The sequence below is a fragment of the Chiloscyllium punctatum genome, chromosome 32 (assembly GCF_047496795.1).
Source record: "Chiloscyllium punctatum isolate Juve2018m chromosome 32, sChiPun1.3, whole genome shotgun sequence".
Lineage (NCBI taxonomy): Eukaryota > Metazoa > Chordata > Chondrichthyes > Orectolobiformes > Hemiscylliidae > Chiloscyllium > Chiloscyllium punctatum.
Genome location: NC_092770.1, coordinates 54,202,481 through 54,228,911, shown reverse-complemented (window position 1 = coordinate 54,228,911; position 26,431 = coordinate 54,202,481). Strand labels below are relative to the sequence as shown.

Below are 26,431 nucleotides of genomic sequence, written 5' to 3'. Positions count from 1 at the left end.
GGATAGTACAAAAGGGTGGTGCCAAGTTGGAGGGTTGAATCTGGGATGAGGTGGGGGGTGGGAGATGAGGAAACTGGTGAAATCGAGGATGAGGCCATCTGGTTGGAGGGTCCCAAGGCAGAAGGTGAGGCGTTCTTCCTCCGGGCATTGGGTGGTTAAGATTTGGTAGTGGAGGAGCCCAGAGCTTGTATGTCCTTGGGGGAGTGGGAGGGGGGAGTTGAAGTGGTCGGCCACAGGATGGTGGGGTTGTTTTGTGCGTGTTTCCCAGAGATATTCCCTGAAACGTTCTGTGAGTTGGCGTTCTGTCTCCCCAATGTAGAGGAGACCACATCAAGAGCAACAGACACAGTAGATGAGGTGTTTGGATGTGCAGGAGTATCTCTGCTGGATGTGAAAAGATCCTTTGGGACCCTGGATGGAAGTGAGGAGGGGAGTTGTTGATGCAAGTTTTACATCTCTTGCAGTGGCAAGGGAAGGTGCTGGGAGTGGAGGGTGGGTTAGTGTGGACCTAACGAGGGACTTGCGGAGGGAATGGTCTCTGCAGAACGCAGATAGGGGTGAGGAGTGAAATAGGTCTGTGCTGGGGTTGGGGGGGGGGGGAGGGATCTGATCATAGGTGGCAGAAATGGTGGAGGATAATGCGCTGTATCTGGAGATTAGTTGGGTTGGAAGGTGAGGACTGGGGTGGGTTCTATCCTTATTGTGGTTAGAGGGTGGAGTTCAAGGGCAGAGGTGCAGGAAGTGGAGAAGATGCATTGGAGGGCATTGTTGACCACATGGGAGGGGAAATTGCAGTCCTTGAAGTAGGAGGCCCATGGGAAGTTCTGGAATGGAATTGCTCCTCCTGGGAGCAGATACAACGGATGTGGAGGAATTGGGAGTAAGGGATAACGTTTTTACAGGAGGGTGGGTGGGAGGAGGTGTCATCTAGGTAGCTGTGGGAGTTGGCTGTATCCAAACCTTTTGCATGAGGAGCCTGTTCTATTTCTTTTCATTCAAGGTGCCAAATTTCAGAAGGAGTAGTTATAGCACGATATTGATTTTAAAAAAAAATCACACTTAATGTAAAAGCAATGAATTGACCATTTATACAAGGGGTAGTTGCTAGAGAGCGCCATTTATAAAGTGGAAAGCAGCAGAGCGAAGTTATTACCCCTTGCTTAAGAGTCTGAGTTAGAAATATAAATTAGGCTCCAAGTCTTTGATATATGGGCATGCGATGCTAACTACTACCAACGTGTAGTTGGGTAGATTGCTTCCATCATGGCCCCAAGGCCTACTTTGGTTAAAGTGAGAGGAAAGTCCGTAGGTATTTTGATGAGAATAGATTAATTTCTTAAACAAGGTGGTTTATTGCATGTTTGCAATCTCATGGAAATGTCTTAGACATTGTTACTAAGTCTGACTTAGAATAATATGTTTGTCCTTTTTGAGATGTTAAGATGAGCAGAATTGCCCCTCTGAGTCCTTAGGATATGGGCTGCAGGCTAATACAGTCTTCAACGATAACCCTTTATGAACCATTATCATGTATCATGTTTCTTCCCCCCCCCCCCCCCCGCCCAAGTTTTTTCTTTTTAGGATTAACACTTACACATTCATTTCCATGTGTGCATTATATTTACTTCTACTTCATTTTTCCCATATCTCTGACTTCACACATTCAGGCAGTCTGGAGGAATAGAACATAGAACATAGAACATAGAAGAATACAGCGCAGTACAGGCCCTTCGGCCCTCGATGTTGCGCCGATCAAAGCCCACCTAACCTACACTAACCCACTATCCTCCATATACCTATCCAATACCCACTTAAATACCCATAAAGAGGGAGAGTCCACCACTGCTACTGGCAGGGCATTCCATGAACTTACGACTCGCTGAGTGAAGAACCTACCCCTAACATCAGTCCTATATCTACCCCCCCTTAATTTAAAGCTATGCCCCCTTGTAATAGCTGACTCCATACGTGGAAAAAGGTTCTCACTGTCAACCCTATCTAACTCCCTAATCATCTTGTACACCTCTATCAAATCACCCCTAAACCTTCTTTTCTCCAATGAAAACAACCCCAAGTGCCTCAGCCTTTCCTCATAGGATCTTCCTACCATACCAGGCAACATCCTGGTAAACTTCCTCTGCACCCGTTCCAGTGCCTCCACATCCTTCCTATAGTATGGCGACCAAAACTGCACACAATATTCCAGATGCGGCCGCACCAGAATCTTATACAACTGCAGCATGACCTCAGCACTCCGGAACTCAATTCCTCTACCAATAAAAGCCAGTACGCCATATGCCTTCTTCACTGCACTATTTACCTGGGTGGCAACTTTCAGAGATCTGTGTACATGGACACCAAGATCCCTCTGCTCTTCCACACTACCAAGTATCCGACCATTAGCCCAGTACCCCATCTTTTTGTTACTCTTACCAAAGTGAATCACCTCACACTTAGCTACATTGAACTCCATTTGCCACCTTTCTGCCCAGCTCTGCAGCTTCTCTATATCCCGCTGTAACCTGCTACATCCTTCCTCACTGTCTACAACTCCTCCGACTTTCGTATCATCCGCAAACTTGCTCACCCAACCTTCTAACCCTTCCTCCAGGTCATTTATAAAAATGATAAACAGCAATGGTCCCAAAACAGATCCTTGCAGAACACCACTAGTGACGGCACTCCAAGATGAACCTTTGCCATCAACTACTACCCTTTGTCTTCTTCCAGCCAGCCAATTCCTAATCCAAACCTCCAACTCACCCTCAATGCCATATCTCTGTATTTTCTGCAGTAGCCTACCATGGGGGACCTTATCAAACGCCTTACTAAAATCCATATATACCACATCTACCGCTTTCCCCTCATCTACCTCCTTAGTCACCTTCTCAAAGAATTCAATAAGGTTTGTGAGGCACGACCTGCCCTTCACAAAACCATGCTGACTATCCTTGATCACATTATTCTTATCCAGATGTGCATAAATCCTATCCCTTGCAATTCTCTCTAAGACTTTGCCCACAACAGAAGTGAGACTCACTGGCCTATAGTTACTAGGATTATCCCTACTCCCCTTCTTGAACAAGGGAACCACGTTTGCTAGCCTCCAGTCCTCTGGCACTACTCCTGTAGACAAAGAGGACACAAAAATCAAGGCCTATGGCTCTGCAATCTCCTCCCTTGCTTCCCAGAGAATCCTAGAAAAAATGCCATCAGGCCCAGGGGATTTATCTATTTTCACCCTTGCCAGAATTTCCAACACCTCTTCTCTACATATCTCAAAGCCATCCATTCTACTTATTCATGCCTCAGTATTCATATCGACAACAATGTCCTGTTCCTGAGTGAATACTGACGAAAAGTATTCATTCAGTGCCTCCCCAATCTCTTCAGCCTCCACACGCAACTTCCCATTACTATCCTTGATTGGACCGATTCCTACCCTAGTCATTCTTTTATTCCTAACATACCTATAGAAAGCCTTAGGGTTTTCCCTAATCCTACCAACTAAGGACTTTTCATGTCCCCTCCTTGCTGCTCTTAGCTCTCTCTTCAGGTCCTTCCGGGCTACCTTATAACTCTCAATCGCCCCTATTGAACCCTCACACCTCATCCTTACAAAGGCAGCCCTCTTCCATTTAACAAGGGATTCCAATTCCTTGTTAAACCACGGCTCCCTCACACGACCCTTTCCTCCCTGCCTGATAGGTACGTACTTATCAAGGACACTCAATAGTTGCTCCTTGAACAAGTTCCACATATCAATTACGCTCTTGCCTTGGAATCTACTTTTCCAATCCATACATCCTAAGTCATGCCTCACCGCATCATAATTTCCCTGCCCCCAGCTACAACTCTTGCCCTGTAGTACACACTTATCCCTTTCCATCATTAGATGAAAAATCACCGAATTGTGGTCACTGTCCCCAAAGTGCTCACCTACCTCTAGTTCTAATACCTGGCCTGGTTCGTTACCCAGAACCAAATCCAGTATGGCCTGACCTCTTGTTGGCTTATCTACATATTGTGTCAGGAAACTTCTGCACACATTGGACAAACACTGACCCATCTAACGAACTTGAGCTATAGCTTTCCCAATCAATATCAGGAAAGTTAAAGTCCCCCATAACAACCACCCTATTACTGTCACTCTTCTCCTGAATCATCTTCGCAATCCTTTCTTCAACGATTCTAGGACTATTAGGAGGCCTGTAAAAGACTCCTAACAGGGTGACCTCACCTCTCCTATTCCTAACCTCAACCCAAACTACCTCAGATGGCAAATCTTCGTCCATCTTCCTTTCCACCGCTGTAATACTATCTTTGACAAGCAAAGCCACACCCCCCCCCCCTTTTACCCCCACCTCTGACCCTACTAAAACATTTAAACCCTGGAACCTGCAACAGCCAATTCTGTCCCTGATCTAGCCATGTCTCCGTAATAGCCACAACATCGAAGTCCCAGGTACCAACCCACGCTGCAAGTTCACCTACCTTATTTCGTATACTTCTGGCATTAAAGTATACACACTTCAAGCCACTCTTCTGTTTACAGGCACCCTCCTTTAAGATTGATGCCATATTCCTAACCTCCCTACACTCCAGGTCCTGCACCCTAAAGCTACAGTCTGGGTTCCCATGCCCCTGCAGAGTTAGTTTAAACCCCCCCCAAGAGCACTAGCAAACCTCCCCCCAAGGATACTGGTGCCCCTCAGGTTCAGGTGCAGACCATCCTGTTTATAGAGGTCCCACCTTCCCCAGAAAGAACCCCAGTTATCCAAGTACCGAAATCCCTCCCTCCTGCACCATCCCTGTAGCCACGCATTTAACTGTTCTCTCTCCCTCTTCCTCGACTCTCTATCACGTGGCACGGGTAACAAACCAGAGACAACAACTCTGTTCGTTCTAACTCTGAGCTTCCAACCTAGCTCCCTAAAAGCCTGTCTAACATCCTCAACACTCCTCCTACCTATGTCATTGGTGCCAATATGGACCACGACTTCAGGCTGCTCCCCCTCCCCCTTAAGGACCCGGAAAACACGATCAGAGACATCACGTACCCTTGCACCTGGGAGGCAACATACCAAACGTGAGTCTCTCTCGTTCCCACAAAACCGCCTATCTGTGCCCCGAACTATCGAGTCCCCAATTATTATTGCTCTGCTCTTCTCCACCCTTCCCTTCTGAGTAGCGGGGACAGGCTCCGTGCCAGAGGCCTGAGCCCCGTCACTTACCCCTGGTAAGTCGTCCCCCCCACAAGTATCCAAAACGGTATACTTGTTCTTGAGGGGAATGACCGCAGGGGGTCCCTGCACTGGCTGCTTCCTCCCACTCCCCCTCACTGTCATCCATCTGTCTGCCATCTTTGGAGTTACTACTTCCCTATAGCTCCGATCTATGACCCCCTCTGCCTCCCGAATGATCCAAAGTTCATCCAACTCCAGCTCCAGTTCCCTAACACGGTCTTGGAGGAGCTGGAGATGGGTGCACTTCCTGCAAGTCTAATCAGCAGGGACGTCCATGGAATCCCTCACCTCATACATGTTGCAGGAAGAACATTGCACTGCCTTCACTGCCATCCCTCTAAAGCTAACCTTTATTTTAAAACAAAACTGGGTCTAAAGAATATAACAAGCAAAATTCAGCACTTACCTACTTACCACAACGGATCTTATTATTAGGTTAGAGGAGGAGGGCGGGTGGGAGGCTCTACCTCCGTAGTGCCTCGGGTTCTTCAGCTGCTCGCTTTTAAAGGGGAAACAAACCTACCCAGGTAAGCTTACGCTCTACCTGCTTCCAGGTCTCGGCTGCCTCTCTGGTCGTCGTCACTTCCCTCTGCTGCTCCCGCTCTTTCTGTGAAGAGAGAGTGAAAAAAAACACCGCTGCCCGCTACCGGTAAGTACTTTTAAAACAAAGTCTTACCTTAGCTGCTGCTCGCACTCAAATCTCAGTTCTCTCAGAATGTATTCTCATCAGACTTGGAAGATTGGTAGGTCTTTAGCTTGTGGACTGCTGATCTTGATTTTGTTCTGGGATCTATGAAGTCTCTCTCCACTGCAGGACCTTTTCACTCTTGGATGTCCTTCATGGGAAATATTTCCTTGCTTAACCCATTACCTCATCTGGACCCTCTTTCATTTCATGCTTTTCCTTTATGAAGGATGGTTGCCCTGATGAAACACGTATTTTCTTTTTTCTAGTGTCCCAGCTTTCTGAATCAGGCCATTCCTTCATATTCTGGATCTCTGATCAGGTAATTCCATTTTAATTGTATTCTGAATCTGTGGATGTTCAACCTCAGTTGGTGGCATCCGTGGAGTTCTATGCAACCCATCTTTGGTCAGTAAACAAAATCTTTATTCTCAAACTGCTGGCAAGTCTGGCCTGAGGTATTTAGACTCTGCATTTCATCTTGTGGGTTATTTTGAAGCTTGCCTTCACCCCCTCTGCTTGCTTTACTGGTTAACTCAATATGTTAACTTCTTTAGTCATACTACTTGTGGATTGCTGCTTACTTAGCAAGGTCTTGGTCACTCTTACTGATGATTCTGTATTGGAAAATGAAGATCTGACTGTTCCTTATGAATCCGTGTCACATCATCATCTGACATCAAATTCAAGTCAGCCGTAATGAGTTGTTCACCAGGCTGTGTTGCTGTTGAGCTCAAAAGGTTCAAAATGCATTAGTTTTCTCATTTATGTCACCTCAAACATTTATTTACTTTTGTCATCTGAATTCTCTTTGGTTTTGATAGAGTTGGAAAACACTTCTGTCAACCCTGTGCAGTCATATTTCCATCCTGATGACCATATGAAATAATTCTCTTATGCCAACATGGATAATCTGTGTGGATTTTGTCATTTTTCTGGGTTCTACTATGAATCTGGGAAGCTATGAAATATTCCACTGGTTTATCTTCACTAGATATTCAACAACTAACATTTCTCTCTCCTGCGATTCCATGTCAGGCTGATCTTTTACCAGTTGTAACAGAGATCTCCTTGACCAGTCATGGTATGATTGGCTATCTCCTGGCCAGTTCTCTGTCAACTGTGACTAGTTTAACTCCTTTAACCATTTATATAGTGTTGAGGTCAAGTCCTGTATCCACACTCGAGTAAGACTTCTTGATTCATGTTGTGCATTTACATTCTCTACTCTCTGAAGTCCCTTTTTGCAACACTGCTTGTACAATGACCTTGATCGTATGGTCTGCACCTGGGCCATATTGTAGGCTGTAGCCTCTGTTTCTTCAACTGCAGTCATTGAGCCATAGAGCAAAGGAACAAGCCCCTTGGCCCAACTCATCCATGCCTACCAGGTTTCCTAAACTGAACCAGTCCCAATTGGCCTATATTCTTCTCAGCCTCTCCTATTCTTGTAGCCATCCAAATGTCTTTCAAATGTTGCAATTGTACCCACTTCTACCACTTCCTTTGGCAGCTTGTTCCATATATGCATCACTTGTGTGGAAAGGTTGCCTGTAAGTCTCTTTTAAATTCTTCCCCTCAAGATTTGAACACATCTACCCTGGGGAAAAGACTTTGGCTGTTCACCTTCCTATGCCCCTCAAGATTTTATAAACCTCTATAATGTCATGCCTCCGCCTCCTACGCTGCAGGCAAAAAGGTCCCAGCCTGTCCAGATTTTCCTTATAATTCAAATCTTCCAGTGTCAGTAACGTTCTTGTAAATAATTTTTGAATCCTTTCTAATTTAATGATATCCTTCTTATTACAGGGCGACCAGAATTGTATGCTGTAGTTCAAATGTAGCCTTGCCAATATAGTATTTGATTTGATAATGTAGCAATGGTGTTCCAGTGTTGAGCTTACAATTAATGAGGTGCTCATGAATTGCTTCTTGCCAAAATAAATTGCTTAGATCACATATTTCCCCCAGTGAATATATTGGACCTCTATTTTTGTGAATATTATATTGTAGGTTGCTCCACATCATTAAGATCTTTGTGTGAATAATTGATTCTTACTGCTCTGAAACTGTGCCCTAATTGTGTATATTTTCTGGAAGTGCTCTATTGTTTTACAGATTTAACGTTCATTTTTAACAGCTGGCCACTGCTTGTGCCTGTGAAGATTTCTTGTTCCACAGTGCTGACACTAAATTTTAACATCTTTCTGGGCTACTCTTCATGTTAACTTTGTGTCTTTGTGTTTCTCTAGTTTGATCTCCTCTGATAAGTTTGATCATCCCTCTTAGGATTGATCTGTGTTGCTTTCAGACTTCTGCTTCAGTCACCATCTGAATGACTTTCTCCAAAGTCAAATGTTGTTTGGACTGTTTAAAAAACAAATCTGACCAAGACTCATCAGTAATTCCAACAATTCTGTCTTTAATGAATTTGGATTTCCAGCTCCATAGTCTCATCTTGTTTTCCAATCTCTACTGGGAGCTGAACTTTTCTGTTAAATAGAACATAGAACATAGAACATTACAGTTCAGTACAGGCCCTTCGGCCCTCAATGTTGCGCTGACCTGTCATACCAATCTGAAGCCCATCTAACCTACAATAGTCCATGTACGTCCATATGCTTGTCCAATGACGACTTAAATGTACTTAAAGTTGGTGAATCTACTACCGTTGCAGGCAAAGCATTCCATACTCTTACTACTCTCTGAGTAAAGAAACTACCTCTGACATCTGTCCTATATCTATCACCCCTCAATTTAAAGCTATGCCCTCTCGTGCTCACCGTCACCATACTTGGAAAAAGGCTCTCCCTGCCCACCCTATTTAACCCTTTGATTATCTTTTATGTCTCTATTAAGTCACCTCTCAACCTTCTTCACTCTAACGAAAACAGCCTCAAGTCCCTTAGCCAAATATATCCGCCAAGATGGAGGTTTTCCACTATCTCTGGCAAAAGTGGAGATTTCAGTGAACAAAATGGATGATTTCACACATTGTGTAATTTAGTAACCAAATCTTGTCTTTTGGGTGTAGTATTCAGTGCTATATTCAGTGTGAACCCTTTCAAAACCACTACCTTGATCACCAGGGAAGAGAGAGGAGAGGGGTCAGGGGTTGAGCTAAGGTGTTGGGTTTAACTAACACTGACCTTGCTGCACCACTAATGGCATGCGTTCTGAGCTAATTCAGTAGAATTCCAATGAACATGGATGTCCAATTGCGGGTCACCCTTCATTGTGGATTTTCTTCCTCTCGGACTGTTTCCTGGAAGGGTTTTTGAGGAGGGAGGAGTAGGAGGGAAGGATGCGTGTGTCCAGCTCGCTTCCAGTTTCTGGATTCTTTCTGTCTTTCAGGTGGATTCTGTTTCATAGAGAATTCGTTACTTCTTCCTTCGCAAAGACTCCCCTCTACCTTCCATTCATAGTTTTTCTCCTTCCCTCTGTCATTCCCACAATCTCCATCCTGACCATAGATTGACTTCCTCCGCTTCCTCATTCCAGCCTATCTGAGATTGTAGCTGCCGTTGGTTTGTGCTGTTCCTGCAAGTCCATTTCTTCCTGGCCTCACGTGATCCCTCTGCTATCTTGGCGTTGTGCTCCTTTAGGGGCCAGTGCCTGGTGGGGAGGGCAAAATTGTGATTGGAAAAGCAGCACCTTTGTAAGCTGTCATTTCCACTTGCCCATGTTTCGAGCCATGAGTCTGCTTTGATAGAGTGGCATGAATTGTTGGAATCTTGCCCTGGCCTGTATGTTGGACTGCTCAAGTTTGGTATTTACAGACTTCAGCATTGCACAGGGTAAATAATTGTCTATTATCCAGCATAATTAGAGAGAATTGTAAGGGATAGGATTTATGAACATCTGGATAGGAATAATGTGATCAAGGATAGTCAGCATGGTTTTGTGAAGGGAAGGTCATGCCTCACAAACCTTATTGAGTTCTTTGAGAAGGTGACCAAGGAAGTGGACGAGGGTAAAGCAGAAGATGAGGTGTATATGGATTTTAGCAAGGCGTTCGATAAGGTACCCCATGGTAGGCTACTGCAAAAATTACGGAGGTATGGCATTGAGGGTGCATTAGAGGTTTGGATTAGGAATTGGCTGGCTGGAAGAAGACAGAGGGTAGTAATTGATGGTAAAGGTTCATCTTGGAGTGCAGTTACTAGCGGTGTTCCACAAGGATCTGTTTTGGGACCATTGCTGTTTGTCATTTTTATAAATGACCTGGAGGAGGGGCTTGAAGGCTGGGTGAGCAAGTTTGCAGATGATATAAAAGTCGGTGGAGTTGTGGACAGCGAAGAAGGATGTGGCAGGTTACAGCGGGATATAGATAAGTTGCAGAGCTGGGCAGAAAGGTGGCAAATGGAGTTCAATGTAGCTAAGTGTGAGGTGATACACTTTGGTAGGAGTAACAAGAAGATGGATTACTGGGCTAATGGTAGGCTACTTGGTAGTGTGGATGAGCAGAGGGATCTTGGTGTCCATGTACACAGATCTCTGAAAGTTGCCACCCAGGTAAATAGTGCTGTGAAGAAGGCATTTGGCGTACTGGGCTTTATTAGTAGAGGAATTGAGTTCCGGAGTCCTGAGGTCATGTTGCAGTTGTATAAGACTCTGGTGCGGCCTTATCTGGAGTATTGTGTACAGTTTTGGTCGCCATACTATAGGAAGGATGTGGAGGCACTGGAACAGGTGCAGAGGAGGTTTACCAGGATGTTGCCTGGCATGGTAGGAAGATCGTATGAGGAAAGGCTGAGGCACTTGGGGCTGTTCTCATTGGAGAAAAGAAGGTTTAGGGGAGATTTGATAGAGGTGTACAAGATGATTAGGGGTTTAGATAGGGTTGACAGTGAGAACCTTTTTCCGCGTATGGAGTCAGCTGTTACTAGGGGGCACAGCTTTAAATTAAGGGGAGGTTGGTATAGGACGGATGTTAGGGGTAGATTCTTCACTCAGCGGGTTGTGAGTTCATGGAATGCCCTGCCAGTATCAGTGGTGGACTCTCCCTCTTTCTGGTCATTCAAGCGGGCATTGGATAAGCATATGGAGGTTATTGGGCTAGTGTAGGTTAGGTAGGCTTCGGTCGGCGCAACATCGAGGGCCGAAGGGCCTGTACTGCGCTGTATTTTTCTATGTTCTATGTTCTATAAGACCAGAGGAGCCTCAACTGAATAGAAAAGGTTAAACAGTGAGCCAGAATTGGAGGAGCTCAAAGGTCTCTGAACTATTATTGTTGTCACTGTCAAAACTGCAGACAAAAAACTGAGACCTTGCTGGATTTTGGTCTTTGCTAGCTTTCAGGTCGAGCAGTTTGGGTCCATGACAGGTTTTGCCCAGTCTGGGACAAAGTTTCTTGAGAGGAGAAAGTGAGGACTGCAGATGCTGGAAGGTCAGAGTCAAAAGGTGTGGTGCTGGAAAAGCACAGCAGGTCAGGCATATCCAAGGAGCAGGAGAGTAGACATTTCGGGCATAAACTCTTCATCAGGAATGTGGGAAGGGGGCTGAGAGTAAATAGGAGGGTGGGGGTGGGACTGGGGGGGAATATAGCTTGGAAGGCAATAGGTAGATGCAGGTGGGTGGTGATGGTGATAGGTCAGAGGGGAGGGGAGGGTGGAGTGAGTAGGTGGGAAGGAAGATGGACAGGTAGGACAGTTCAAGAGGGCGGTGCTAAGTTGGAGGGTTGGATCTGGGAAGAGGTGGGAGGAAGGAAGATGAGGAAACTGGTGAAATCTGGTGGTGGAGGAGGCCCAGGACTTACATGTCCTTGGCAGACACCCCCCACCTCCTATTTAACTCTCAGTCCTTCCCACTCCCCCCCACCACATTCCTGATGAATGCCCACCAACCCTGTGTTGGTGGGCCTTCCTAGTCCTTCATAGAATCCCTACAGTGTGGAAGCAGGCCCTTGGTCCCAACAAGTCCACACCGACCCTCCGAAGAGTAACCCACTCACATCCATTCCGCTACTCTATTACTTTATATTTACCCCAATTAATGCACCTAACCTACACACCCCTGAACACTATGGGCAATTTAGCATGGCCAATTCACATAAATACATCTTTGGACTGTGGGAGGAAACCGGAGCACCCGGAGAAAACCCACGTAGACACGGGGAGAATGTGGAAACTCCATACGGTTGCCTAAGGCTGGACTCAAACCCAGGACCCTGGTGCTGTGAAGCAACAGTGTTAACCACTGATCCTTATTTAGACTTATCGCCCAAATGCAGTTCTATCCCTCTGTTTACCTCCTGTTTGTGTGTCTATCACGATATGCCTTAAATGTTGCTGACATGTCTGCTTACAGCCCCTTCACAGACAGTGTGTTCCAGGCACCACCACTCTCTGGGTAAAACATTTTTCCCACACTTCTCCCCTACACTTTGTCCCTCTCACCTTGAATCTGTGCCCTCTTGTAGTTGACATTAACATCTTGGGGGCAAAGACGCCTCTGACTATCCACCTTTTCTATGTCTCGCATAATTTTATAGACTTCTATTAGGTTGCCTCTTAGCCTCTATCTTTCCAGTTAAAATAATCTGAGTCTATCCAAACCTCTCCTCATAACTAAAACTCTTCAGACCAGGCAACATCCCACTAAGCCTTCTCTGCACCATCTCCAAAGCATCCATGTCTTTCTGGTAGGGGGTGTGATCATCAGAACTACATGCAATATTCCAGGTGTGGTCAAACTAAAGTATCACATAGCTGTAACACAACTTTTATATTTGGTGCTCCAACCAATGAAAGCAAGTATGTTGTATGCCTTCTCGAGCATTTAAACCATAAGTGTCGCCACTTTCAGGGATCTGTGGGCCTGTACGCCCAGATCCCTCTGTATGTCAATGCTCCTGAGGCTCTGCCATTTATTGTATTTGGTCTTCCAAAATATATCAGCTTATATTTGTCTGGGTTAAATTCCACCTGCCATTTGCCTGCCCAAAAATCAATTTGACTATATCCTGCTATATCCTTTGACAATCCTTCTCATTACCTGTTTTGAAGTCATCTGCAAGCTTACTAAACATACCACTGCATTTTCCTCCAGATCAATACAATGTCATTTTACAAGCTGTAAGATTGTCTATAAGGTTGCACTGCACTATAAAGTTGACCAGTCTGCAATGCCAGTTTCATAAGAAACAGTAAGTGCAGTGTTTTTGTATGGTATCTTAGTGGAAAGTAAAGTATGTACGACGCTGTTACAATTTTATTACAGACGATCAACATTTAATGAGCAACTTGAACAGACAGTAATTAACAAAACAACATCATGAGATTTGCTGATTCTAAACAAAACCAAACTTTTTATTGAAAGTTAGTGCTGTAGACCTTTTGCTATAGTTTACAAAGACTTATACTAGAAACTCTTTTTAACTTCTCCCCTCCAATAATTCCCTTTTCTTTACGAAATCTTCAAAGTTCATTTGCTTTTCCTGTGACTAAAGTTGTGCCACAGTTCTCTGGAATTCAGCTGATTTCTCCTGAATGTAACAGCTGTTTCCTGAGGTAGAAGATTTCATGGAGGTCATTTGAATTTGCTTTTGGCTAAGCCATCCTTATATTTTCCTTCAAAGTTGTAATTTGTGTGCAGTTTTCAATTTAGCATTAGGCATCATGCATTCTTGTTTAGGGCTTTGAATATTAGGAACATCCCTGACTCCTGATAGCCCTCAATTCTCCCATGGTGTTAATCTCATACCAAGATTGTGCCCTCTGGACCTAGACTCTTCCACAAAGGCAAAGTAACCTTTCACATCTACTATGTCAAGTCTCCTAAGAATCTTACATGTTTCAATAAGGCTATCTTTCATTCTTCTAAGCTCTCATGAATACAGACCCAACATACAAAACCTTGATTTGATTTGATTTGACTTATTGTAATCACCTGTACCTAAGTACAGTGAAAGTCTTTGTTTTACGAGCAGTAGAGGTAGATCATAGCAAACAAGGAAGTACATAGGATGCATGGACAGAGTGAGACATTCAGGTTACACTGCACAAGAGGTGCACAAAGCAAGATCAACATGATATGAAGTTAGAGAGTCCGTTCTGATAATAACGGCAGGGAAGAAGCTGTTCTTGAATCTGTTGTTACATGTGGTCAAGCTTCTGTATCTACTGCCTGACGGAAAAGGTTGTAGGAGAGCATTACCAGGGTGGGAGGGATCTTTGATGATGTTGGCAGCCTTTCCACAGCGATGAGAAGTGTAAATGAAGTCCATGGATGGGAGATTGGCTTCCGCAATGCCTGACTGTGCACACAAACTTCTGTACTTTCTTATGATCCTGGGCAGAGCAGTTGCCATACCAGGCCGTTATACACCTGGGTGGAATGCTTTCAGTGGTATACCTGTTAACGTTGGTGAAAGTTCTTATGGACATGTTGAATTCCCTAAGCTGCCTGAGGAAGAGGAGTGTTCCTGTGCCATCTTGACCATTGCATCTACATGGGAAGTCCACGACAGATTATCCAGGTTATCATCACTCCTCGGGACTTGACACTCTCCACTCTCACCAACTCAGCTCCATTGATGTAGATGGGGCCACGTTCTTTTCCTTTCTTCCTGAAGTTGATGATCAGTTCTTTTGTTTTGCTGACATTGAGAGAAATGTTGTTATCATTGCACCATGACACCAAGCCCCCTATCTCCCTTCTGTATTCTGGCTTACTGTTAACATCCATCCTACCATGGTGGAGTCATCAGCAAACTTGAAGATGCCATTCATAAGGAATTTGGCTATGCAGTCATTGTTATATTGGGAGTACAGTAGGGGGGCTGAGGACCCATTGTTGGGGAGGGTTCCAGTGTTGAGGGCTACTGTGGAGGAGGTTCATTTGCCTATCTTCATTGATTGTGGTCTGTGGGTCAGGAAGCTAAGGATCCAGTTGTCGAGGGTGGAGCCAGATCTTGGAGTTTTAAGATTAGTCTGGAGGGGATAATGGTGTTGAAGGTGGACTAGTAGTCGATGAGTAGGAGTCTGATGTAGCTGTCCTTGATATCCACATGTTCCAGGGATGAGTGTAGGGCCAGGGAAATGGTATCCACTGTGGACCTGTTACGTCAGTTGGCAAATTGCAGGGGATCAAGGCAGGCTGGGAGACTGGAGTTGATGTGGGCCATGAGCAGCCTCTCAAAGCACTTCATGATATGGAGGTCTGAGCCACTGGGCAATAGTCAGTAAGGCACGTTGCATGTGCTTTCTTTGATATCTCTCCTCAAAAATAAGTCTGTATGTCTGGGATCCAGTGCCAGTAAAATCTTTCCTTGGATAGAGGGAGTAAAACCATTGACAGTATTCTGGGAGTAGTCTAACTATGCCTCTTATAATTTTTGCCAGTCACCTATTGTTACATTCCATTCCCTCTAAAATAAAGGTCAGCATTTAAAATGGAATGTTTCTGATCTCCTGCTGAACCTGGATACTAGCTTTTTTAGGATTCATGCAGAATGACTCCTAATCCCACCCGGCTGCAGCTTTCAATAGTCTTTCTCTGTTTAAATAATATTCAGCTCCTCAAGTCTTTCTGCTCAAGTGCATGACCCATAATATTTTCCTATATTAAGTTCCATCTACAAAACTTTTGCTTACTCAGTTAACCTCTTCATCTCCCTCTATAGACTCTGTGTCATCCTCAGCATTTCCCATCCTTTTGCATCGTTCGTAAACTTGCTTCCATCATCCAAGTCAGTGGTACGTATTGTAAACTTTATGGTCCCAGCATTGATCCCTGTAGTACTCCACAAGGTACAAGTTGCCATCCTGAAAACTTCCTCCTCATCCCGACTCACTGTACTTGTTAAGTTAACCAACTCTCTATCCGTGCTGATATATTACCCTCAATACCTCTTATTAAGCAGCAAGTGCAGTACCTTATCAAATGCCTTCTGAAAATCCAAATATATTGCATTTACTGCTATCGCTTTATCCGGCTTGTTACCTCCTCAAAGAACTCATAATAAATTTGTCAGGCATGACTTCCCCTTCATGAAGCCATGCTGACTCTGCTTAATTATATTATGTATCTTCAAATGCTCTGCTATTGCATCCGTTATTATATACTCTAACATTCTCAGTAGCCATGTTAAGCAAACAGCTAGTTACCAGTTTTTTGTCTCCTTCCCTTTTCCATAATGCTGTTACAGTGCCAGTTTCCAATATGCTGGGACTTTTCCAGGATGTAAGAATTCTGTGAAGATTGCTGCCAGTGCATTCACTAACTATGTTGTCACTTCATTTAATATGCTCATTGGGCATATGAAATCATATTTTAGTTCCTGTTATGGATAGGGTTGTCCTTTTGATGCTAAACATGAGTAATATCTGAGCTCAGTGGTTAGCACTGCTGCCTCACAGGTTCAATCCTATCTTCGGGCAACTGTCTGTGTGGAGTGTGCATGTTCTCCCCGTGTCTGCGTGGGGTTCCTCCAATTTCTTCCTGCAATCTAAAGACGTGCAGATTAGGTGGTTTTGCCGTACTAAATTGTCCATATGGTTCTGAGAGGTGCAGGCTAGGTGGATTAGCCATGGGAAATGGGGTTAGAGGGATAGAGTAGGGGGTACAGTCTGGATGGGATGCTCATTGGCGAGCCAGTGCAGACTCAATCGGCCAAATGACCTCTTTACAAACCGTAGAGATTCTGTGATTCTGAGGATTGCAATCCTGTATGTATGATTTTTTTGGTGGTGTTATGGCTGAATATTTTTAAACAATAGATCTCCAGTTCTTAGGAGGGTAAAGTGAAACTTTGATTAAATTGGATAAAAATCATCTCATGGAATTCTGTTTACACAACTTGGAATATATTTTGTAAAGAAAATTCAAAGTTTAAATAAATACCTATTGAAGTTATTTTTGTGTTTGGGTGTGATATCATAATGTTTCTGAGAAATTGAAGAAGAGATTATTGAATCTGATCATGAAAAGAATCTATTCAACAATGTTTTTTTTAACCCAAGGTGTGTCATTAAAGCCATCTATATTTGATGTTTAAAGTTCTCAGTCAGAGGTGTGTCATTCATCTCCAGGGAAACAAAGCTACACTGAAGTTAAACCAAATAACAAAATGTGATAATGACCTTCCAGCTCTGAGTCTTATGAAGAATCATGTTTTAGGCTTGCCAAGTGTTTTAAATTTTACTTATTTTTGACATGTTTCTGGCTTCTCCTATTTTAAATAGATTTCTGATCTGTGTCATCACTGATTATAAATCTCGCTTCTAACATTCACCAAGATTGATAGCTCTGCTGAGTCTGCAACTCCTTTTTAAAGTTACGTACTCAGTACATTTTTGAATTATTATTATGTTAGAGGATTTACAGTAACCTTTTGATATATTAGGATAAGACAAATACACTAGAGGGAGGGAAGAAAAGCTTTTCAACTGACAGCACTTCAGATTCCCTTTTTCTGGTTATGATAGACTGATCAGACTGCTGTAAATCATTGCGAGTAATGTCTAACTGGAAACACTCTGACTTGATACTATGGATCTGCAAACAATTACAATTATATGTAATGTGGAAATGTAGTTAATTATCTGCATCATCAGTCCTATTAATCTGCCTCCATTACCTTACCATTTCCAGCCAGAAATTCATTAAGAATTGATCCTCAGGCATGACAGATGCACAGTCTGTTGAAATGCTAGTTCCTTTTAATAATGTTTTGTTCATTTTGCGATCATTAAGAATTCATAGCTCATGAGTTTCAGAGCCCAAATTCGAAATGATAGGTATTTATTATCACCAGCTCCATATTGGCAGCCTTTAAAATGGGAAAAGGGAATGGGTTTAGGAGGATTCAGAGGGAAGGCCGAGTGTATTCAGTTGGACAGTTACCCGGGAATTTGACTTAGTTTAAAACTGCCTGCCATTTTCTATTATTTATTATTATTTCGTACATTACTACTTCTAAGTCCATCAGATGTCTCCCAAGTTTTGCATACACATAAATATGTTTGTTTTTTTTAATTTAACAGGGTAAGAAAGCAAGAGAGAAAGTAAATTATGTTTTATACATGGTATTCTGTCCACCTAAGTGTAAAGATTTGCTCCCAAGCCCCTGAGAGAAAAGGTTCCCAATCTGAAATGTTATTTTTGGTTTTCTCTCCACTTGTTTTGCCAGTTGTCCAACAATCATGTAGAATTGGAGATCACTCTCCAAGAACTTGAGATTTAATTTTTAATGCTCGCAAGCAAACCAGGAGAAAAGTCTTAATCATCTTAAAGGTGAATGTAAGGTGGTCAGAGGTGTTAGCATATCCAAGCATGTTTCTGATTAATATTGACAATCCCATTTTCCACAGCCACTACACTACCTGCTGAACGTTTGAAGTATTTTAAGTTTTTGTTTCAGATTTCCAGCATCAGCAACAATTTTCCTTTTGGTTTTTGCCCTAACCTCTCGAAATGTATTTTGAATTTTAGCTGGACAATGCTGATGAACAAGCAGCTCAGATTCGACGGGAACTTGATGGGAGACTGCAGATGGCCGAACAGTTAGCCAAAGTAAGCGTTGACTGATAATGAATACTCTACCTATTATGAATATTAGAACTGTATTTGAAATTAAACAATGCAGGTTTACCCATGTTGAGCAATCAGTTCAGCAGAGAAATTAGGTGCTAATCTTACAGCAATGCCATATGGGGACTCGATCACATTCAGATGACGAACAGCATCCACCTAAAGGTGATGAAAATTCCTGCATACAATGCACACTTCCAGTCCAAAAACATTACTTCCTTACTAGAATCATGAAATCTCAACAGTGTGGAAAGAGGCCATTTGGCTCATTGAATTTGCACCAACCCGCCAAAGAGCATCTCACCCAAACCCAGCCCCCTACCCCATAATTCCACGTTTACTGTATATAATCCACTGGGACTGTCTGTCCCTGGACATAATGGACAATTTAGCATGGCCAAATCACCTGACTTTTTTTTATTAATTCACTGGATGAGGACACTGCTGGCTAGGCCAGCAATTATAGCTCATCCCTAATTGTTGAGAGTCAGCCACACTCTTATGGGTCTGGAGTCACATGTCGGCCAGACCAGATAAGGATGGCAATTTCCTCCCCTAACTGACATTAGTGAATCAGATGGGTTTTTCCTCTGACAATCAACAATGGATTCATGGTCATCATTAGACTGTTAATTCCAGATATTTATTGAATTCAAATGCCACCATCTACCATGGCAGGATTTGAACCCTGCTCCCCAGAACATTACCTGGGTCTCTGGATTAACAGTGCAGCGATAATACCACGAGGCCATCTTCAGACTTATTTAAGCTTTTGCATCCACACTTGACTGTGGCTGTTGTAAGACTCTAAGCAGGTTGATTTTGTCCTGCACATCGAAGTACTCAATTTACCAGGTGCAAGCAGAAGTGCTTTCCCTCTTTGTGGGACAGTGGTGAAAGTATTCTATACAACCCTAAATAAGGCTGATAACACTAATTGTATGTATTCTGCAATATTTAATTGTACAAGTTTCCCAGACTCCCACCATTGGTTGCTCAGCATGACTATCCTCAAAGCACTGCCTTCCCATCTGAACTGGGAAGTGAATAGATTCTTCATTGCCCATTGAATGATTATTGACATACAATTAAATATCTTTTTTCAACTCTAGTATTTTATAAACAAGGAGAAGAAATGTTTGAAGCAAGTTTTATTTTTAACATCCCTTTACTCTTTTTCTCTCTCTTCCTTGTTGCTCACAGCATTGTCCTGAAGATTCATCTATCAGCCTGGAGTGTCCAGGCCTATTCTGGACTGTTAGAAACACAAACATGTAGACACCATTGTTACTGTTAGCGTCTTGGGCCTGCAAGGGGAATTCAAACTTAAATTCAAATAACAGAAAAAGGCTGTGTTGAGATCAGCTTAAATGTAGACACACATTTCTGACAAGCACCCAATCACAACAAAAGGAGGGAGCTGCCCTTGTATATATTGCTAGCCCATGCTTATTCACTGTACTTTCACAGTATCCTGCAGGGTCTGTCATTGGCACAATTGTTATCATTTTATTTGTTCTTACACTTCTGGATGTTTTATTATTCTATTCCTTTTTTTAAAGGAGCGAAAATTTCTGAAGTTTGTCCAGAAGGATATGGAGAATATGTACATTGAAGAGCTGAAATCTTCCGTTAACCTGCTCATGGCCAACTTGGAAAGTCTGCCAGTGGCAAAGGGAGGACCAGAGTTTAAACTGCAAAAGCTGAAACGGTCCCAGAATTCCTCCTTTTTGGACATTGGCGATGAAAACGAGATCCAGCTCTCAAAATCCGACGTCGTCCTGTCATTCACGCTGGAGGTTGGTCAATTGGGATTCATGGGATCCGTCTGACATTAAAATTTTAAATTTGCCACTGTTGAATTGAAAAATGATTTGTTAGCATATTGCTGCAAAAATGGCACGGCAAGAATAAATTTGTTCTCTTCTAAGATCCTGCTGCATGAGCCTCTGACAGCTGTGGGCGCTTGGAGCTGAGAGATGGGAGATTTGGCTTTTAAAGGTCACAAATGAAGTGAACATGAACCGTTTCTCTTTGGGAGACACTTGGGATACAGTTGATCAGGTGCCAAGGATTTACCTACCTTTAGGAATTTTAAGATCTCCAGCACCTCTTCTTCTGGAATGTGGACTCTTTTTTTTTCAAGACATCACTATTTCCCTGAGTTCCCATGTTTTTCTCCACCATAAATATGAGTGCAAAATATTTATTTAGGGTCTAACCCATCTCCTGTAGTTCCACACGCAGTCTTAGATTAGATTCATGAATTAGATTAGATTACTTACAGTGGAAACAGGCCCTTCGGTCCAACAAGTCCACACCGACCCGCAACTCACCTATTCCCCGATATTTACCCCTTTACCTAACACTACGGGCAATTTAGCATGGCCAATTCACCTAACCTGCACATTTTTGGATTGTGGGAGGAAACCAGAGCACCTGGAGGAAACCCACGCAGACACTGTGCAAACTCCACACACAGAGTCGCCTGAGGCGGGAATCGAACCTGGGTCTCTGGCGCTGTGAGGCAGCAGTGCTAACCACTGTGCCACCGTGTCTTGTTGATCTTTAAGGAGCCCTACTCTCTCCCTGATTGCTATTTTGTCCTTAATCTGCTTATTGAATCTCTTGTGGATTCTCCTTAACCTTAACTGCTAGTTATCTCATGACCTCTTTTTGCCTTCCTAATTTCCCTCTTAGGTGTATTCCTACATCCCGTTGACTCCTCAAGGGATTCACTTGATATAGTGGTCTCTACCTGATACATGCCTCTTTCTTTTTCTTGACCAGCACCTCAATATCTCTAATTGTTCAGTGTTCCCTATTTGTGCCAGTCTTGCCCTTCGCACGAATAGGAACATGCTGGCCCTGAACTCTCTTTATTCCACGTTTGAAAGCCTCCCACTTGCGAGTCAACCCTTGACCTGTGAACTGCCTCCCCCAGTCAACTTTTGAAAAATCCTATCTAATACTGTTAAAATTGGCCTTGCCCCAATTTAGAACTTTAAGTTTTAGATGAGACCTATTCGTTTTCAATAACTATTTTAAACTGATAGAATTATGGTCACGGGTCTGAAAGTGCCCCCCCACTAACTCCACAGGCACTTGCCCTGCCTTACTTCCCAAGAGGAGGCTGAGTTTTGCCCATTCTCCAGTAAGGCCATCTACATATAGATTGAGACAGTTTCTCACACACACTTAACAAATCCAAAATGGCAGTTCAGAAGTGTGTGAAAGAAGAGTCACATCAGGCTCCAAACCTTCACTCTTTCTCTCTCTGTAGATCTGTCGAGTTCCTCCAGCATTTTCTGATTTTATTTCAGATTTCCAGGGTCTATGGTAATGTATTTTTTTTGACAGCAGAGAGGAACCCGCAAAAAACTGAAGGAGGAGTGATTTTAAATATCGCAGCTAGGTCCAAAAACTCCAGATGCTTCAAAATCTCAGGGGACATCCTGTATCAGAAATAAGGAGAGCAACTTTTGACAAGATTCCCCATGGGAGACTGATTAGCAAGGTTAGATCTCATGGAATACAGGGAGAACTAGCCATTTGGATATGGAACTGGCTCAAAGGTAGAAAACAGAGGGTGGTGGAGGAGGGTTGTTTTTCAGACTGCGGCCTGTGACCAGTGGAGTGCCACAAGGATCGGTGTTGGGCCCTCTACTTTTTGTCATTTACATAAATGATTTGGATGCGAGTATACGAGGTACAGTTAGTAAGTTTGCAGATGACACCAAAATTGGAGGTGTTGTGAATAACGAAGAGGGTTACCTCAGATTACAACAGGATCTGGACCAGATGGGCCGAGAGGTGGCAGATGGAGTTTAATTCAGATAAATGCGAGGTGCTGCATTTTGGGAAAGCAAACCTTAGCATGACTTATACACTTAATGGTAAGGTCCTAGAGACTGTTGCTGAAAAAAGAGACCTTGGAGTGCAGTTTCATAGCCCCTTAAAAGTGGAGTCGCAGGTAGATAGAATAGTGAAGAAGGCGTTTGGTATGCTTTCCGTTATTGGTCAGAGTATTGAGTACAGGAGTTGGGAGGTCATGTTGCGGCTGTACAGGACATTGGTTAGGCTGCTGTTGGAATATTGCATGCAATTCTGGTCTCCTTCCTATCGGAAAGATGTTGTGAAACTTGCAAGGGTTCAGAAAAGATTTACAAGTATGTTGCCAGGGTTGGAGGATCTGAGCTACAGGAAGAGGCTGAACAGGCTGGGGCTGTTTTCCCTGGAGCGTCGGAGGCTGAGGGGTGACGTTACAGAAGTTTACAAAATCATGAGGGGCATGGAGAGGGTGAATAGACAAGTTGTGGGGAGTCCAGAACTAGAGTGCATTGGTTTAGGGTGAGAGCGGAAAAATACTAAAGAGACCTAAGGGGCAACTTTTTCATGCAGAGGGTGGTACGTGTATGGAATGAGCTGCCAGAGGATGTGGTGGAGGCTGGTACAATTGCAAGATTTAAGAGGCATTTAGATGGGTATATGAATAGGAAGGGTTTGGAGGGAAATGGGTCGGGTGCTGGCAGGTGGGACTAGATTGGGTTGGGATGTCTGGTCAACATGGACGGGTTGGACCGAAGGGTCTGTTTCCATGCTGTACATCTCTATGACTCTATGAACTCAGAGGGTCTGAGAAGGACTGACCAAAATACACATTTGTCAGGGTTATTGCATGAGGAACTTTTTTTGCCATTAACAGTCTTCTCCAGTAACCACAACACAAGAAGTACAAAATATTCATTCTTATGGTGACTTTCATTTTTGATCAAACGTTGGTCAGCATTGATATTCCTGAAATTTGCTTTCTGCTGTTTGGACCTGTCTGGTTTGTTTGTATATTCGCTTGTGAGTAAGGGAACACTTCCTAGATAAAGTTTGGCCATGGAAAATAGATCTTGCTGACCACTGCATTAATGAATGGAAGGTTATCATTTTGTTCCACAGTTTGGCTGACAAACTCACTGCAATGTCAACAAGTGCAAAGAATGTTGACAGCAGCATCAACACTAATGTGCATCACTTCCCAGTTCACCTTGGGCTTTTCTGCTTGGTTAGGATGGGATGACAAAGCTACAAGATTAATAGCAGACAAGCTCCCTGTCGCAGGGCTTTTTCCTGCACAGAGCTGCACAAATACATACAGGTCAGGCTTTGAACAGATGTTGTTACCTGAACTTCTGTTTGCTCTGCACCCAGCCTGTGCAATCTAATATACAATTTGCTCATGCTGTATGTGAAGTTGGCAGATCATAGTTCTGTGTTGAGAGTGTGGTGCTGAAAAAGCACAGCAGGTCAGGCAGCATCCGAGGAGCAGGAGAATTGACATTTCAGGCATACATTCCTGATGAAGGGCTTATGCCCGAAACATCAATTCTCCTGCTCCTCAGATGCTGCCTGACCAGCTGTGCTTTTCCAGCACCACAGTCTCAACTCTGATCTCCAGCATCTGCAGTCCTCACTCTCTCCTAGATCATAGTTCAGTGACTCATTGACCTGAAATATTTCCTTTAAAAGTCTGCAGACCATTTTCCTGGGACAGGCATCAGCTACACCTTGCATGTTACCCCAATCTACATAACCCGAAGTCACTGAAACACTTATGTCACAGAACACAAGCACGTTTATCACAGAAATATGTCCTTGTCCTTTCTGGGAATTAACTGCAGAAGAGTTTGCAGAAAGGCAGAAAATGAAAATGAAAAAAATAAGAAAGCCTACAACTCTGTCATTCAATCAGCTGTGGCTTTATCATAGACCACCAACATGTATCCATCATTAGACAATTGTCCACTAAGCAATGCTAGTCTGAAGTATTATATTATTCTGCTCTGTCAGTTTGCTTTAATAGATGGATTGGAGAAGATTGGTGGTCAAAGTTAAAAGCTGAGGAAAGAAATTAATTAGAGCAAACAGTAAGTAGGACATTCCCATATAGTGGGTGTAGGTTGACTCGCTGAGCTGGAAGGTTCATTTTCAGACATTTCATCACGATACTAGGTAACATCTTCAGTGAGCCTCCAGATGAAGCGCTGGTGATGTAGCCCACTTTCTGTTTATATGTTTGGGTTTCCGTGGGTTGGTGATGTCATTTCCTGTGGCAACATCATTTCCTAAGGTGATGTCATTTCCTGTTCTTTTTCTTAGGGGGTGGCAAATGGGATCCAAGTCAATGTGTTTTTTGATAGAGGTCCATTTGGAATGCCATGCTTCTATGAATTCTCATGCATATCTCTATTTGGCTTGTCTCAGGATGGACGTGTTATCCCAGTCGAAGTGGTGTCCTTCCTCATCCGTTTGTAAGGATACTAGTGAGAGTATCCAGGTCCAGAAACCCTAGCCACTCTCCCCTACATCAAAGGCATCTCTGAAATGATTGCCAGACTACTGAGATCCCTTGGCATCATGGTAGCCCACATACCCACCAACACACAAAACAGCAGCTAATGAACTTGAAAGATCTTATACAGACGACAGGCAAATAATGTCATTTTCAAAATACCTTGCAAGAACTGTAACAAACACTACATTGGACAAACAGGCAGAAAACTAGCCACCAAGACACATGAACATCAACTAGCCACAAAAAGACACTCTCACTAGTATCCTTACATATGGATGTGGAAGGACACCACTTCGACTGGGGCAACACATCCATCCTAGGACGAGCCAAATAGAGACATTGACTTGGATACCATTTGCCAACCCTGGAGAAAAAGAACAGGAGATGACATCACCATAGAAAATGATGTCACCACAGGAAATGACATCACCAACCCAAGGAAACCCAAACATATAAATAGAAAACAGGCTACACCACCAGTGCTTCATGCGGAGGCTCACTGAAGATGTTACCTAGTATGGTGATGAAACGTCTGAAAATGAACCTCCCAGCTCAGCGAGCAAACCTACATCCAGAACCTCAACTTGAGCTACAAATCTTCTCATAACTCACATTCTCACAAAGTGGAGAGAAGCTGAATCCTGGCAACTAGTTAACTAGTTTCCCAAGAATTACAACATTTAGAATCAATATTCTTAAGCTGCTGATGAAAGCAATCACGCATTGTAAATGTTGGGACATGCATCCGATTTGATCTTTCATGTTACAGGCAGTCACCTGGGATTACAATCTTTATTTACAGAAGTTTTGATAGCTTCAGGATTATTCAGGTATTATCCTTTGCCAAATTGCATGAGGTCACTTCTGTTGAGTAATTTTCTGGTACTCCTGCAAATAACCCTGCTGCTTGTTGTTGGATCAGAGTGAGATGTTTACATGCCAGCTGTTGGTGAGCAGCTGCTGGGAGTTCCCATGTATGAGGACTTCTTGACAGAGGGTGTAGGGGAATGGATAATTCAGGCACTGTTGCTGAGCTTACGTAGTTTGACTTATTTTTGGTTGTTCCACAACACAGCTGCATTATAGAGCAGTTGCATAATTTGAATATTATCTGGGAGAGTTGAATGAGGCTTGTGCACAGTTTCACATCATTCAGCTACAGTGGGCCATACTGGACATCTTGCATACTGCAAGCCCTGTGTTTAGAAAGTGAGTAGTTGGCATGGTGGATACCTGCCATCGATCCCACTTTGCATAAGACTAATTTAAAATTATTAAGTTTTGCTTTTCACTGATATTTTGCAGCCCTTCATTTAAAGCATATGTGATCACTCAAATCCAGTGCCCCAGATCAGGAAATTTTGTGCATTTGGTAATACCTCGTTGAGAAGCTTAACTGAAGAGCTTCCAATTGGATCTTCAATACAGTTTTTCTTTGGACATTGCCACTTTTGAAAAATAAAGATCAACTCAGAGTGAACCTATGCAGCTGAATTAACTAACTCTAATAAATCTTCCCATGCCCACCCCAATTCTGAGCAATTGACTTTTTAAATTGGATGCCCAATTAACGCTGTGTCGAATAACATATTTCAGCACAGCATATACATGTCTGTCTGT

At 43.3% G+C, this 26,431-nt stretch overlaps 1 protein-coding gene across 13 annotated transcripts in view; it reads left to right on the top strand.

Moving 5' to 3' along the window:
* Positions 1-26,431, top strand: part of LOC140458187 (calcium-dependent secretion activator 2-like) — a 746,655-nt gene that overhangs the window by 301,220 nt on the left and 419,004 nt on the right. For all 13 annotated transcript variants that reach the window (XM_072552408.1, XM_072552415.1, XM_072552410.1 and 10 more), the window contains exons 4-5: positions 18,367-18,447; positions 20,028-20,264. In XM_072552408.1, the coding sequence (XP_072408509.1) occupies positions 18,367-18,447; positions 20,028-20,264 (318 nt within the window). The remainder of the gene's footprint in view (positions 1-18,366; positions 18,448-20,027; positions 20,265-26,431) is intronic.